Consider the following 17449-nt stretch of genomic DNA (forward strand, 5'->3'; position numbering starts at 1 on the left):
CTCGTGCTCGTGAAGGACTGCAGGGCGCTGACATTTACTCCGGATGCTGCACGCTGAGGATTGAGTATGCTAAGGTAGGTGATGGTGTGTTTTGTTGGTTCACACACACACACACACACACACACACACACACACACACACAGGATTGAGTATGCCAAGGTAGGTGATGGTGTGTTTTGTTGGTTTACACACACACACACACACACACACACACACACACACACACACACAGTCTCTCTCTCTCTCTCTCTCTCTCATTATTTTTAACGTTGTTTGTGGAGGTAAGTGCAGATTCCTTGTATTATGAGTATTATTATTATTACTACTACTACTACTACTACTATCATCATCGTTTATTTAGGAAGAATACTGAAGAGGAAAAAGGAATGAAGCTTTGCAAGTAACAGTATTTACCGCTAAGGGGAAGTAGACTGGCGAAAAGGTAAAACTTTGGACCAGTTAAAATACATATAATTTTACATAGCTCAGCGGCATTAGGCTTTTTTTTTGGGGGGGGAGGGGGAGGGGGCTTGAAAACACTAGCCCCCCCCCAAAAAAAAAAAAAAAAAAATAATAATAATAATGTCGAAATATAATGAAATATTCGTAAAAAGCAGCCAAAGGGTTAAGGGGTGAAATTTTGGGCCAGAAAAAAGTATATAGATTTTTACTTCAGCCAGCGTCATTAATTTTATTGGACTTGAATTTTTTTTTTGACTTGCTTTCATGTGGGTTTCTATAAATAGTCGCCTTTAATTAATAGGTGAATTTTTGTTGTGGAAGTATTGGCAGGTGTGAGGCGGGGTGAGTGGCAGAGAGAGAGAGAGAGGGTGCGTGGGGTGGGTGAGTGAGAGAGAGAGAGAGAGACCTGGGAGTAAAAATCAGTAAATGTCGACCCAGAGATTGAAAACGAGAGAGAAAAGAGCAGAGAGAGAGAGAGAGAATTAGTGTCACGGAGGCGAAAAAGTTGCATTAAGGCGGAAGAAGGGAAATTGGAAAGGAAAAAAAAAAAAAAGAGAAAAGCGAAGTGAGGCAGGGGGTGGGTTTAAGGAAGTGGGAATTATGGAAGGAGTTAGTAAGGAAGGCTGGTGCAGAAAGCGAGTCAGGCCTTGGAAGTTACGGCGAAAATAAGGGGATTCGTTAGAGAAAATGGATAGGAGAGAGAGAGGGAGATGGTTAGAAAGGAGGGAGAATAGGATGGGATGAAGGGAGAGGGAGGGAAGGGAGTGGAGGAGAGGATAGAGGGAGGGAAGGAAAAAGAGAGAGAATGGCGGTGTCTTAAATGTGTTGTGTATGTGTGTCTGAGCTTAACGTTGCTCCTCCTGCGATGCTTCCCCGGTTCGGATATCTACCCAGACTAAATGCGCTTCTCCATTCGTATACCTAACACCGATATAAGCCTCTCTGCCTGAATTTGCATCGACTGGAAGTGCAGATAGTGAGGAAAGACGCCTTTAGATGAGGCAAAAGAGGTTTACGATGATGATGAGGAAAATGATTGTGGCTTTGGATTGGGTGGGTTTATATAATCTTTTTCATGTGACAGAACTGGGTCACTGAGATTCGAATACTTTATGGTGGTTGCGTGAAACTTTATGATCCTTATTTGTGAGGTGGAAGTAAGTCTTCTTGGTTACTAGTCAAATTTCCAGCCCTACTACACTTAGCCATCAATTAAGCTTTTATACATTCCTAGTCAAAATGTGTCCTTAGTTTGGGCTCTTACTGACTAGGATGTATGGTCAGCAAGGATGTATCACTGGAAAGTATGGTGCCTACTAAGATACACTGCCAGCTAGGATATGACCTACAAAGCTGCTAGTACGTTTATGTAGCTAGGATGTCAGCTAGGATATGGTGTTGGGTAGAAGTGACCTAGGATAGGCTATGTAACTGGCTAGGATGAGTAAGTCAGCTAGGATATTTTGTTTGATAGGACGTGGTTTATAATAGGATATGTAAGTGGGTATGATATGACCCCCAGTTAAGATAATATCCAACTAGGATATATTGCTGGTTGATATATTTTGTGAGGTAGGCTAGGACGTGTGGCTGAGTGCTAGGACGTGTGGCAGAGTGCTAGGACGTGTGGCTGAGTGCTAGGACGTGTTGCTGGCTAGGATGTGTTGGCGGCCTCAGTCCTGGCTTCAGCTTTAACTTGTTACCTGCAGTGTAGCGTCCCCAGCTCCCTCCTCTCCCCCACTCCCCCTTCTCTCCTCCCCTCCCCTCCCCTCCCCTCCCCTCCCCTCCCACTGTCCTGCCGCGCCCTAACATGGCACTCACCCCCCTACTCTTTACCTCCCCATCAAGTCGTTCTCTCCTTCTCTCTAAGTTACCTCCTCCACCACCTCTTCCTCACCTCCTTCGCCTCCATCCCCCCTCATCCCCCTTTATCCTCACCTCATTACCCCCCATCCCACCTCCTTCCCTTCCATCTCACCCTCTCCTCTTTCATCCGCACCTCCCTACTCTTCATCCCTCCTCTTCCCTCTCCTTTCCTACCTCCCCCTCTCCTTTCCCACATCTTTCCTCCCTTCCTCTTCACCCCCAGTCCTGTCGCCTTAGCATGGCCCTTTCCACCCCCTTCATTTTCCCTTCCCCCCTCCACATCCTTCATCCTCCCTTCCTTCCCCACCACTTCTCAACCATTTTCATCCCCTCCTTGTCTTTCCGTAATTCATTCCCTCACTTTCCCATCTCATACCTCTCCCATCCTAATCCCTTCAGTTCTTTGTCTGTCTACCAGCCTATCTGTTTATCTATCTATATGTCTGTCTGTCTATCTGTCTGTGTCTGTCTGGCTCTTCAGCATGTCTCTCTTGAGGTTAATGAGTATGGCCGCAGTGGTTAAGGTCATCTCATTTAGGGCATCAGGCTTTGAAGTTATGTTGCTCGAATTAGACAACTTTGTATTCTTATCACCCCTTCTCATGAGATATATTAGTCACCCCTGAGAGAGAGAGGGGGAGAGGGAGAGAGAGAGAGAGAGAGAGAGAGAGAGGGAGGGAGGGAGAGGATGCATGTGGTTGAATGTAAAGTGCATTGTATTGAATTGTCAGTCACAGTTTCGTCTCAACTCCCGTAGGATTTGAGATGTTGTCATGGTAACGTATTGGATGGTAGTGATGATTGATGCGGTGGTGGTGGTGGTGGTGATTGTGATTGATGTGGTAGTGGTGGGGGTGGGGGTGGTGGTGGTGGTAGTGTAGTAGCGAATGGTAGTAGCCGATGATGACTGGTATAGTGATGGTGGTGGTGGTGGTGGTGGTAATGAAGATGATGATGATTTTAGTGTTCTGGATGGTGATTGTTTCAGGTTGTGGTGATGCTTGGTGATGATGTGGTTATTGATGGTGGTAGCTGTGTAGTGGATGGCGATAGTAATGGTAGTTGTGGTTGGAATGGTTGTTGTGGTAGGTGGTGGTAGTAAGGGTAGTAAGGGTAGTGGTTGGTGGTAACGATAGTGATAGTGGTAATTGATGGTAGGTGGTGTGGTAATGGTGGTAGATGGTGTGGTAGTGGTAGTTAATGGTAGTGATGGTAGGTGGTGTGGTAATGGTGGTAGGTAGTGGTAGTGATTATTGATGGTAGGTGGTGAGGTAATGATGGTAGTGGTGGTGATGGTGGAAATGGTGGTAGGTGGTGTGGTAGTGGTAGTTAATGGTCGTGGCGGTAATTGTGGTAGGCGTAAATGTCAGGGTCTGTCTTTGGTCAGCCTTAATTTCACAACCACTGATCCCAACACATTACCGCAGCAGTGAAAGTCGCCACGCCAGTCCTGTGTGTGTGTGTGTGTGTGTGTGTTTGAGAGGGAGAGAGTGATATAAGCAGTTTTTGGACACGTTTCACCATTAACCCCTTTAATCTCTCTCTCTCTCTCTCTCTCTCTCTCTCTCTCTCTCTCTCTCTCTCTCTCTCTCTCTCTCTCTCTCTCTCATTAAGTACTGCCACTGTCAAACTATTTCCTTTATCTTGGGGGAAATATAGTGATGATTTAACTCCACGTGTTCCATCCTGACTACTTTTCCTCTCTCAACCCCCCCGCCTTTGATCCCTTCCCTGCTTAAAATTCAGTGTTATTCTTGTTCACTCTCCTTTTTCTTGGTCTCATATTCAATCTCTATCGCCTCCACCCATCGGACCTAAAATTGTGTCACCCCATTTCGACTCTGCCTCCTGCTCGTGCCTACCTCTTTTCCTTTTCTTGTTCTTTGTTTTATTTGTCTTCCATTCCTCCCAAAATGCTTAGTCCTACTCCATCACCTGCCATTTTGGTCCCCCCTCACACTTACTTCCTTTCCTCGATGCAGTCCCTCTCCACTCCGTCCCACCTCTCCTAATTCAGCTCTGCCTCTTCCCCAAGCTTCTTTCCCTCCTTCCCTCATTCTCCCTCTTGCCCCACCCCAGGCTTTCCCTCTTCAATTAGCCCTCTTCCTTTTCCCCACTCGTACCCCCCTCAGCCCTCCCCACGCCATAACATTCCCTCTCCCAGTTCAACTCTGCCCTTTTCTCCAGACTCACCATTTTTTTTTTTTTCCCCTCACCCTCCTGCCCCATCCCAAACTTTCCTTCTCCAACTCAGCACTTCTTCATCCCAACCTACCCCAACCTTACACTGATGTTTTTAACCCACCCCCCAACAGACCCCACACTTCCCCTCCCCCAGCCAGGTTTCACTCCCCTCCCCCAGCCAAGTTTCACCCCCTCCTCCCCCTCTCATCCCCTTTCTTATTTTCCAGACACTACCTTTCTTCTTTTTCTCCCACACAACTCTGCCCTTCACCTCTCCCCCATTCCGTTTCTTTCCCTCCTCTCCAGCTCTTTTCTCTTCCATCTTAGCCATGGGTTTTCGCTGTTCAGACTTACTTCATCCTGTCTCATTCATTTTTTTTTTCTTTTACGTTCTCTTTACCTTCCCATTTTCTCCCACTCAATTCCACCCCACCCACCCTGCCCTTACCCCTCTCCTCCCCACTTCGTCCCCATCCTATCTCACTCCCACTCCCCGCCCCGCCCCACGCTCTCCCCGCCCCGCCCCAGAACAAGACGTGGGGAAAATGGGCCCCAAGTTTGTGACGGGCGGGCGTAATCAGACTTGCAAATCCTCCAACTTTGACGCGCCCGGCAGAGTTGTCAAAGTCAATATACGTGGAGGACCGGACGGGGTGGAGGGTGTGGGGAGGCTGGATGGAAGAGTGGAGAGAGAGAGAGAGAGAGGTGGCAAACGGTGGGAAGTAGAGAGAGAGTGGAGGAAGGTTGTGGAGAGCTTGGAGTAAGAGTGGAGAGAGATGGAATGTTCTGGGAGAGATTGAGAGCTGAGGGAGGAAAGCGGAGGAGAGAGGGGATGGAAGAGGAATGGAAGGATGGAGAAAGTTTTGGGGGAGAGAGGTAGACGGGTGAGGGAAAGGAACTGGAGGAGTGGAAAGGTGGGAGAAGAGTGGAGGGGGATGGAGAAGGACTGGGAAGGGATGTGGAGGAGTGTGGAAAAGCATGAGAAGGAGGGTTTGGTGGAGGGCTAGAAAAAGTGGAGTGTTGCAGAGCAGGTGGAGGGATGTGGAAAGTTTGGCGAAAGGTGAAGGAGAGATCTGGGGTGAGAAGAGAAGTGGGGAGCCTGAGAAGAGGAGAAAGAGATGTAGGAAGCTTGAGGAGAAGGAGAGAGAGAAATGGAGAAGAAAGTGGAGGGGAGAGCTGTAGAAAGGAAGCAGAGGAAGACGGGAGAGCTGGGGAGGGAAGTAGAGGAAGAGGGGAAAGCTGGGGGAGGGAAATATAGAGGAGATCTAATGGTAAAATGGAATGGAGATCTTGGAGAGAGAAGTGGAGGAGGTTTAGTGAATTGAGGAAGAAGTGGTATAATGCTGAAGGAGAAATTTATGGAGGGAAGACCGAAAAAGGAGGAAAATTGTAATACTGGTCTGTTTTTCCCCTTTCCTTCTCCTACTTTTATCTCCTTCACTCCATCTCCACCGCAGCGTCCTTACTGTCGCCCTCTCGTTTTTATCTTCTCATATTTCTCGCCTCCTCATTCCTCCTCCTCGTTACTCTTTCCTCTTCACAGCTCCTTCCCCTTCCCCATTTCGTCTCCTACCTCTTGCTTTTATCACTGTTCTCATTTCCACTTTTTTCTTCTCATCATTTATTTCCTCATTTTTCTATCATCCTTTCCTTGCTGTATCTTTCCTACTTTTATGCTCTTATTTCTTATTCCATCTTTTCTCTTGGTCGTGCCTGTGTTATCTCTTCACCTGTTTCCTGCCTTCCTTCTCGTTCACCATTCTTTTTCTCCTTGCTCTTTCCTCTCTCACGTTTGTGCCTCCATTCCTGGCCTGTTCTTCTCTTTTCCTCCCTCCTTTCCTGTCCCTTTCATCTGTCTTTTCCTCCCTCCTTTCCTGTCCCTTTCATCTGTCTTCCTGCCTTTTTTCCCGCCTTATATCTTTCTTCCTCCCTCCTTTCCTGTCCTCTTCATCTCTCTTTTCCTGCTTCCTTTCTAACCTTTACGTGAAAAAGATACACAGAAGGAGTGGCAGGGGGAGGGAAGGAAAGAGTAGGAAGGCGAGTGAAAAGCAGGAGAACTGGATTAAGAAAATTGATCAGTAGGAGGAGGAGCAGATTTGCCAGGTAGAATTTTCCTCTCTCTCTCTCTCTCTCTCTCTCTCAGTAATTATTCCCCTCCTACTTCTCCGTTTCTCCCATTTTCTGCCTTTGCTTTTGCTTCCTTACTACTTACCCTTCATTCGGTAGTCTGTCATCTTTTCATCTTTCCTTCCTTCTTTCTTTCCCTCCCTCCTTCCTTCCTTCCCTTCCTTTCCCTTTCAGTCATTCTCCCCTCCCTCCCTCCCTCCCTCCCTTCATTTTCTTCCATGCTTTTCTATCCTTGTCTTTAGCTGATAGAATAGTTTTGTTAGTTATAACCTTCCTTGTACCAAACAGCCACGAAAGGACATACAGGTCTGTTGCTGTTTGCTTTCCTTTGTACTCCTTTGTTCCTTCCTTCCTTCCTTTTATTTTCTTATCCTTCCTTCCCCTTCCTTCCCCCCCCCTTTTTTTTTATGCCTTATCCGCATTTCCCTCCCTCCCTCCCTCTTCTCCTCCTCCTCCTCCTCCAGCTCCCAATCCTCTTACCTCCAAAGCCGCTTACCCTTATATTGTTTTAAGACTTCTCAAGGTATTTATGGCAGAGAGAGAGTCTGCCGGAGTGTTGATGCAGTCACCAGCTAGAAGACAGAGAGAGAGAGAGAGGGAGGTGGGTAGTAATTGGAGAGAGAGAGAGAGAGAGAGGGGGGTTGAGAAGCAGAGGGGGGGGGGAAGTGGGTTATAGTCATGAGTTCTTTCTGAGAGAGAGCGAGAGAGATTGAAAAGGCACCGTATAACTAGGACTTGGTGAACTGACTTATCAAGGAGAGGAGGTCATGAACAGAAATAGGTGAGCAAGAAGCCGTGGTGGGGTAAGGGGAGCAAGGTTAGGCGACGAGAGAGTCACCCAGGCCGGAGGAGCTCAATAATGCAGCGGAGAAATTGGGTCGATTGGTGGCTGTGCGTGTGTGTGTGTGTGTGTGTGTGTGTGTGTGTGTGTGTGTCTGTCTGTCTGTGGTCAAATGGGCTGGATATTAAGGTAGATAAGACAGCAGTGTAAAAAGTATGCCATCTCATCTCTATCTCCCTTCACGCTCCAAAATGAACTGAAATTAATGGCAAAAGTATAAAATTAAACCTGAAATTCAAGCCTCTGTTACGAACTTCTGAGACATGCTGTGTCTGACCTTCAAGCAGTTCAATTCCTGACCCAATTTTTTTTCCCTTCCTCTTTTTGTGTATTCCTGTCTCAATTTTCTCATTTTTCTCCATTTTACACACACACACACACACACACACACACACACACACACACACACACACACACACACACACACACACACGGTAATGTTCTGGGGTCCCGTTTGTTCACAATATAAGGCCAAACTTTCACTATCAATCCAGTCTCATTTTCGAAGGACGAGACAAGTAATTCTGGTTTCTAGTTGAGAGAGAGAGAGGGATGGGGGAGGGTTGTGTGTGTGACCCAGCTAATTCTTTACACTTTTCTCTCCTAACTTATTGCCTACGCACATTATGTTGTAGTCACCTATTTGCGCATAGCCATCCAACACACACACACACACACACACACACACACACACACACACACACACACACACACACAACGAGAAAACACGACATTCCCGAGCGCTTTCGTTTATTCAGTCTTTCTTTTCTCATCTCTCCCTCTCTCCTCTCCTCTCCTCTCCTTTCCTCTCCTCTCCTCTCTCATCCTATCCATCTCATCTCGCATTCCGTCTCAACTTTCCCCTTCCCTTCATTTTTTCCTTTTCCTCCCTCCCCTCTCATTTTCCCCTTCGCTCGTTCGTAAATACACTACAAAAGAAAGGACTGTATGGGGAAAATTGCTTCGCTGCATTTTCATTTAGTGTGTGTGGAATTGTTAAGTTTCTCTCTCTCTCTCTCTCTCTCTCCCTCTCTCTCTCTCTCTCTCTCTCTCTCGTGGGGATCGTTGGTGGGAATGAGTGATGATGGTGCCTTTATTATTATCATTATTATTATTATTATTATTATTATGGTTGTGTGCAAAGTAATTAAAACCGTGCAGACTAACCCCTCTTTTTTTCACTAATCCCCCTCCCCTTCCGCTTCATCAACCCCACCCTCACCCCCACCACACCCCCACCCCTCCCCCACCTCACCAGTCAGGCCAAAACTCATTACCTATAAAGAACAGTATTTTTACGAGTCCTCTTTTTTCGCGACTCTTGCAGTTTGTTGCTTTTACGGTCCACACACGGATTTATATTAAACCCGTGTATGTGTGTGCAGGTTTTGTCTCGTGTGGAAAGGGGGATTAACGCGGGTATTCTGGATTAGCTGAGGGATTAGGTGTGGGAGTTATAGTTTGGGAGACAGGTGTTGGGTAAAGGTGTATGAGAGAGGGTGTGGGTTGGAGAGAGGATAGACTGCTGGCGGAGGACACGGGGACGTGGAGGTGATTCGTTTGTGCCTACCCACCCCTTCCAGGACTACGGCTTCTGGCTATAGGTAGATGTAGGTAGATAAAATGGATAATTGAGAGGTGGAGTAAGGAAGAGAGAGAGGCAGAGAACAACAGAGGAAATTGAAGGATTTGCTGAGGATGAGTGGAAAGGACTGTAGTGCATTTACTTTAACCTCACACTGATCCCTAACCTCTTCTAACACCGGTGATGGTCAGTGGTAGTCAGATTTAACTAGAAACCAAGGAGACTCATTCCTTCCTCGTACACAGACTCATCAGATAGACGTCATGGAGGTAGGGAGGGAAAAGTTAGCAGAATTGAATAAAATAGCGATGTGGTAGGTTGCAAGGAGAAAAGAGGCAAGAGATGTCACCGTATTTAAGAGTAAGGGTTGGTGTGAGGTCATGCGAGGTCGCGAGTTGAGTGAGTGTCGTTTGTTTCGTCAGTGGAGAGGCAGGGAGGTCGCGGGCAGGTGGGCAGGCAGAAAGACAGGCAGACAGGTATATTATCAGTGGTGGTGATGGTGGAGTGAGGCAGGTGGTGGAGAGAGGGAGGTAGTGGAGACATCCTGTATTGCTTGCGTCACCATTCATTCACTCGTGTTATCAGTATATCTGCATATATACCAGTCTCTCTCTCTCTCTCTCTCTCTCTCTCTCTCTCTCTCTCTCTCTCTCTCTCTCTCTCTCTCCTTATTGTTACCTGCAGCAGGGGAGGTAGCGCCGGAAAACAGGAGAAAGCAGCCTCATTCACTCCCATTCATTCTATGCTGTCATAGTCTGCACAAGGTTTTACACACACACACACACATACACACACACACACACATATATATATATATATATATATATATATATATATATATATATATATATATATATATATATATATATATATATATATAATCTTAGCATCTTCTGTTCGTGTTTTCCTCCATCGTACCTTGGTTCTTTCCTCCCCCAGTTCTCTTACCACCTTCCCACCTGCTCCCCTCCGTCCCTCCGCCCGTCACCGCCCGCCTTTCCCTCCATAATGTTTAGGCGGTGCTGGCAAGGCGACGCCCACACTTACCGTCCACACCTGTCGCTCTTACCTGCCTTACACTGCCTACACGTATGGGTAGAAACTCACATACCATAGTTTCCACACCTGTCACATTTACAAGATCACCTCTTTCACACACTTGAGCACATGTGCCACATATATGCGTTCCGTACCTTGCTTTTATCCACTCATCTCAGCCACACCTGTCTGTTCCTCACCGTTTATTTACCTTCCACACTCGACCTCCTCACGTGTCACTCTCACTTGTGTTGCACACCCTTATTCATTCATTCATCACCCACACCATTCCGTCACTGTTGTGTTGTTTCCATCTGACAAAGATCATTAACCCCTTTCAGCGCAGTTGAGGGCCAGGTGTAGTCAGTTTCCATAATAAAGTTGACTAGGAACCAAGGAGACTTTGTTACTCGCTCCTCAACCACGACTTAGCATTGAAGCTGTGAGAATGGCCTTGGTCCTTCATGTGAAACAAATGAGCTACTCCTCCACACCTGCCATACTTCCTCTTCACGCCTTAATTGCTTTACTTATATGCGTGTCGCGCCCATATTGGCACCACACCTGGCCACATTACCTACAGATCTGCAACACACCTCACCACACCTTAATTGCATCACCTACACACTTTTTGCACCCATCGTCGTCTCCACACTTGGCCAGATTACCCACAGACCTGTCATACTAGTCGCCACACCTGTCTTCACACTGCGACATTACATTCACACTTGTACTCAAATCTCCGCACCTGCCCACATTACCTACACCTGTCCTACTCATCATTGTCTCCACCTGTGTCCTTATTACGTTTATACCAGTCCTTATTACCATCACCTGTTCTTATTACCTACACCTAATTGTCTGGTGTCACCTTCACCTGACCCGCAGATTCATTCATCCATGTCTGTCGGTCACACATGTCTGTTCCGCACCTGTTCTCATTAACACACACACACACACACACACACACACACACACACACACACACACACACACACACACACACACACACACACACACACACACACACACACACACACACACACACACACACACACACACACACACACACACACACACACACACACACACACACACACACACACACACACACACACACACACACACACACACACACACACACACACACACACACACACACACACACACACACACACACACACACACACACACACACACACACACACACACACACACACACACACACACACACACACACACACACACACACACACACACACACACACACACACACACACACACACACACACACACACACACACACACACACACACACACACACACACACACACACACACACACACACACACACACACACACACACACACACACACACACACACACACACACACACACACACAGGACCTCTAAGCGCGTTCATTAGCTCTTACCCCTTCTGTTCTCACGGTAAACAGGTTCATTTCGCTGTTAATAAACGACTCAGGTGTGCAGCAGAGTTCAAAAATTTCATCATTAATTGAGGGAGTGATTAATACCAGTTTGACCCGTGATTAATACCAGTTTGACCTCGTATATATTTTTCATCTTTTGTAATTGCTGTATGATGTGTGTTTATATGACCTTTTCTTTATTATGGACTGCTTAATGTGGTATTGGTATTTCTGTGCTTTATTTTTATTAGTATTGTTTTATATATTTCAAGTTTTATTACGAGTGTTACTTTTTTAGTGTTTATTATTATTATTATTATTATTATTATTATTATTTGTGGTGGTGGTAGTAGTAGTAATAGTAGTGGTAGTGTCAAGTATAAGTTGCCTTAAATGTCACTAATGTGTCTTTCCTCCTCAACAGCCTACCAAGCTGAATGTTTACAAGAATGATTCCGAGAGCTGGGACTTCACCAACCCCAACGTTGGTGAGTACTGTATGTCTTCTCTCAGCATCCCCCTCTTCCCCCCCTCCCCTCCCCTCACTCATTAATTCCGATGGGGGGAGGGAAGGAGAGGGGATAAAATTACATGCAATGCAGTCTTTGTTAATAGTGCGTTTATTTGTGGGGTAAATTCTTGAACTTTTTGTAGTATCTCCCCCCCCCCCCACTTTGTTTCTTCCTTCCCTCCAGCCCTCTCATACATCCTTCTTTCTACCCTATCCCCTCCCCTCCCCTTGTAGTATCATACAGAATGGGAAGGAAGGGAGAGAAGTCTTTGATGTACCATGCTAATTTTGTAAAAGCTTTTGGTAACAGAATGCTTAAGGACATTTTGTAGTGTAGTTTGCATACCAAGAATAAGCTCCCCTTCCCCCTCCCCCATTCTTCTCCCCCCTCCCTCAGTCACATATTGGTGGGGTGAGGGAGGGGGAGGAGGAGGGAGTAGCAATTGGTATACTATTCTATTCTGCATCTCTTTTTGGAAATAGATTGTGTCTTTTTAAGGTAAGGTCTTTAAGGTATTTTGTAAGTGTAGTTTGGCGTTGAAGGTAATTTTTAAGTGTAGTTTGGCGTTTTAAGGTAATTTTTGAGTGTAGTTTGCGTTTGAAGGTAATTTTTGTAAGTGTAGTTGGCGTCCTGTAACTTGATGTGAGGTGAGAGGTGGCGACACAGGGTATAAAGGCAAGATGGCTCCACACACAGCACAAGTCAATTTACGCTACAAGCCATCAACTCATCCACCACTCGCTTTGACGGGGGGGAGGGCGGCCCACTAAACCACCCTCCCACACACCCACCCACCTACCAAGACTACTACTCCCACCACATCTACAACGCCCGTCAGTAACCACCGAGGGTCGCCTAGTCACCTTACTCTTCCTTACGCCACAACAAGATAACCGTAGATTACTCGTAGATCCTCTTGAAGTACACCAGTTTCGTCATGAGGATAGAGAACTTTTATTCCTTATGGGGGGATCTTCGTTTCCTCACTCTTTCCAAACATTCACCATTACAATATATAGGCGCCAGAAGAGCAGTTCCTCCCAGCCACCACAACAGGATTAGATTCCGTTTGACCAGGATACAGGATTTTATAGCTCGGAAATTTTAGTCTCTTTATACATTCACCATAGCAACATAAATACCATAACAAGATTAAATCCTCTTCGACTAGGATTCAGAATTTTTATATCTTGGGGGTTTTTACCTTATACATTCACCATAGCAACATAAATACCATAACAAGCTTTAATCCTCTTCGACCAGGAAACGGGATTTTATAGATATCTTTTTTGTAGGATTTAACCAGGCCTGTCAAACATTCTCCTTGACAAAATTACCTGCCACAAGATTAAGTCCTCATTTTCAACCACGATACAGAAATTAATAATATGATTTTGGGGAGAACTTCACCTTCGCATCTTAATCACTTTAGCAACACGTGTAAAGCTGACATCCTTTCCTTAAGTGCTAGTAGGTAATTAGGAGAAAGTATACACCTTCGCCTCAGTTTTAGAAATACTGCTGCTAGACTCTGAATTTTATATCAAGGAGAGGCACATTATATACCAATACTTTGTTATATCTCACTGAATGATTGAATGTGTGTGTGTGTGTGTGTGTACGAGAGGAGAGGAGGTCAGATAAGATGGGGATGCTGTATCTTTTGTGTGGGTGTGGGTGTATGTGAGTGGTGTTGGTGTTGGTGCATGTGAGTGGTGTGGGTGTGGGTGTATGTGAGTGGGTGTAGGTGTGTGGGTGTCGTGGGTGTGTTGATGCAGAGAGAGGGAGAGGATTTACGTTTGCAAGTCGTTGTGAAATGCCGGCATGTAGAAGCAGTGGGCGAAATTGGGTTAGGTTTCCCCCTGATTGCGTTACCCAGGTGATGGTTGGCTATGGTGAGAGGCAGGTGTGCTAAAGCAAGGATAACACCACTGACAACACACACACACACACACACACACACACACACACACACACACACACACACACACACACACACACACACACACACACACACACTTCGAACCTGTACCATTACGAACACACTTCTGGGCCTCACACAGTACAACAACCTGCACTCGTTCCTATTTTTCTGCTATCAGTTTTTGCATCGAGGGGAGAACATCGAAATAGGCACAAGAATTTCGAGTTTTTATAAATATTTCACAGTTTTTAGTTATCAGGGACTTCTGAAAATAATCTTAGTTAATACACAAGAAACTTTAATATGAAAAGGATAGTATGCAGACCTCTGGACATACGTAAATAACCCACGTATAGAACCACACGCTACTCAGCACATGACATCAACTTAGTGACATGTTTCTCGTTTCTCCCTTTGTGTGGATTTTTTCTTTTTCTTGCAGCGTATATCCTTCTGCATCTTGTCTTCTTTAACTTTTACAGATGAAGACTGAACAGTTTATTTTTGTCATCACCTATGCTACATTATCCGGTGGTGAAAGGGTGTGTGTGTCTGTGTGTGAGAGAGAGAGAGAGAGAGAGAGAGAGAGAGTGTCAAAATGTGACTAAATAATATTGAGTGAGTGAGTGAGCTGAATTTTGAAAGTGAAGGAAGAGAGAAGCAGATTATGGTGTCTGAAAGAGGCACAACGTGTTTGAATGAAAGACTGAAGGATGTATGTATATGAATGTGTGAGAAAATGTGTGAAAATAAATGAGAAAGTGAGTAAGGATGTGAGAAAGTGAGTGAGGATGCACAACACATACGGCACTCAGAGCGAGGAGACTGGCGGTGTGGATGTGTTAGGGGATGTGAGGTATTCTGTGCATGGTTTTGGTTGCCTGATAAAACATTGACACTAGCCCCATAACAGGACCAAGAAAGACTGTGTGTGTGTGTGTGTGTGTGTGTGTGTGTGTGTGTGTGTGTGTGTGTGAAAAGTGAGAGAGAGAGAGAGAGAGACATGGCACAAGACACCCAAAGCGAGAAGAGTGACGGTGGGGTGGAAGCGCCGGGAGGTGTTCAGCCAGCCTCCCAAGCACAACACATTTGGTCACATGGCTCTGGTTTGCATGATTAAAACAATAACACGAACTGGCCCCGAACCACCACGATAGAGCCACAGATGAAGACTTGACCACACAGACCGCGGAGCCTGCCGCCTTGTCCCTCGAGCCTCTGTGAGCCATAGTGTTATTGTTTTCATGTGTCAGCCTGTAGCCATGTGCCAATGTGTGTTTTGTGCGCAGGGAGAAGAACAAGGAGGAAGCTGCACGGCCACACCTCCGCCCGGCACCTCCGCCCCGCCCTCACCGTCTTGTTGCAGGTAAGGTTTAAGTTAGGCTATTAATTTCTGTCATTAGGTCATTCCTCCTTATGTCTTCTTGTCATTCCACTCCATTCATCGTCACACATCCCCTGTTACATTCTCCTGTAAGTTAGGTTTTTATTTCTTCACGTCATTGCTCTGTCTTGTTATTTATCTCTACACATCGACAACACATCCTCTCTACACATCGCTAGTTATTATTCTCCAAACATCGTCCTTTCCTTTTCTTCACACATGTTCCCACCCTTCCTCCACACATTTTGATCTCTAGCTCACCACATTATTCATTTCTTTCAAGCACATATTTAGCGTTATTTCTCTCTGCACATCTTTCTTCCTTCCCTTCCCCACCGCACTTTTTTCCCCTCTTCCCTCTGCAACACACTTCTTTGTCCACTTCCCTCCACCTTCCATCCCCAACACACTTCTTGCCCTCCACCCCTTCCCCTCACAACACGTCCTCTTTCTCCCTTCCTCCACACGTCAGGTCAGTGCTCCTCAAACATCTTGCCCATCTCCCCTCCACACGTCTTCCTTCTTCACATATATATTGCCCATCCTTCTTCATACATATTGCCCAGCCCAGTACATGATTTATACCTCCATACATAGTCTAGGCGGGGAGAGTTGTTGACTGTGTGACCGTGTAGTGTGTGTGTGTGTGTGTGTGTGTGTGTGTGTGTGTGTGTTTTGTATTGTGATGTGAGAGTGGCCAGGGAGAGTATAGTTTGATTGTGAATCCATATAATGGATATTGTGTGGGTGAGAGGCTAGGTATATTGTGTGAAAGTGTGAGTGGGTGGTGAGTTATAGTGTGTATGGGTGAGTGGTGTGTGGGTGAGTGGTGGGGTGTATTGTGTGAGAGAGACTGGCTAGGTAGTGTAGCGTCAGTGGTGAGGTAATATTAACTAAGTGACAGCGAGACGTACCATAACAGGTGTACCGGGCGTACTATATTAACATTCCGGACATTCTTCACAGCAGCTGCCAGGACAACCCATGCTGCTGGAGGGCCTTGTCCTCTCGCCCCCCCACCCCTCCTTGCTCTTATAACTCCTGCTTTTGCCTCCTTCCCTTGTCCTCTTCCCCTTTTCCTCTTGTTCTCTTGTCCTTCACCCCCTCCCCTTTCTCTCTCTCTCTCACACACACACACACACACACACACACACACACACACACACACACACACACACACACACAGTCTATATAGGTACGACATACTCTTACAGCGTCCATATATGGGGTGAGAATTCCATGTGATGTCTATTAAATACCTGAATTTGGTTTGTGTGTGTGTGTGTGTGTGTCCTGGGGGAGTGAGGGAGGGTGTGGAATATGTAAGAGGCAGTGGGGCGTGGGATAGCGTCAGAGTCGAAGTAAATTCCAGACCAAACCTTGTGCATACAGAATTCCGGGGCAGGGCAGGGTAAGTAAAGGAAATTGTACACCATGGCGGTGGACAAAGTGAAAAGGATGTAGTAAAGGATCATGGCGGGATAATAATGGCAGTGGATGGGGCGGGGCAGGAAGAGGGCATGGCGGGGCGGGTCAGAAAAGAGAGCATAGTGGGGCATTAGACGAACATGCATAGACGAGGTATTTAGAGCATAAGAGGAATTCCAGTTTCTTACCACATCACTCATCTACTAACTTGCCTGGCACCTTCCTCCCTCCCACCTTGTGCCCAGCTGTCTGTCGCGTCTTTCCTTCTTTCCCACCGTCCCACCTGCTTCTTCCACTTAACACTTTCTTCTAACTTACCTTCTGTGTCTCCCACCTACCCATCATCTTCCTTGCTTGTCACTACCTGTATCCTTCATCTTTCTCCCCTCTCTCATGTCTCACTTGCTGTTCATAATCCTTCCGACCCTCCTCGCATCCCACTTTCCACCTGCCTGTCTCCTACCTGCCTCCCACCTTTCTTGATGTCATACCTGCTCCTTTTCATTGCTTCAGGAGTCCATTCTTGTGTCACGTTATCCCCTTTGCTCCTTTTCAGATTTTGTTTGGCTGAGAGGGGTCTTGGCAATGAGTGGTTTATGTATAGCCAAAATCCCTGGTATTGGCGTGGGCGTGAGGTGGAGTGTGCTGGCAGTAGTGGGTGTGTG

At 46.3% G+C, this 17449-nt stretch overlaps 1 protein-coding gene across 9 annotated transcripts in view; it reads left to right on the forward strand.

The window, feature by feature from the left end:
* Positions 1 to 17449, forward strand: part of LOC145411128 (heterogeneous nuclear ribonucleoprotein L-like) — a 535656-nt gene that overhangs the window by 455859 nt on the left and 62348 nt on the right. For all 9 annotated transcript variants that reach the window (XM_080281178.1, XM_080281172.1, XM_080281173.1 and 6 more), the window contains 2 exons: positions 1 to 74; positions 11961 to 12024. The exon at positions 1 to 74 is cut by the window's left edge and continues 23 nt beyond it. In XM_080281178.1, the coding sequence (XP_080137304.1) occupies positions 1 to 74; positions 11961 to 12024 (138 nt within the window). The remainder of the gene's footprint in view (positions 75 to 11960; positions 12025 to 17449) is intronic.

The sequence above is a fragment of the Coenobita brevimanus genome, chromosome 88 (assembly GCF_032717465.1).
Source record: "Coenobita brevimanus isolate Jiangsu-jjx chromosome 88, ASM3271746v2, whole genome shotgun sequence".
Taxonomy (NCBI): Eukaryota; Metazoa; Arthropoda; class Malacostraca; order Decapoda; family Coenobitidae; genus Coenobita; species Coenobita brevimanus.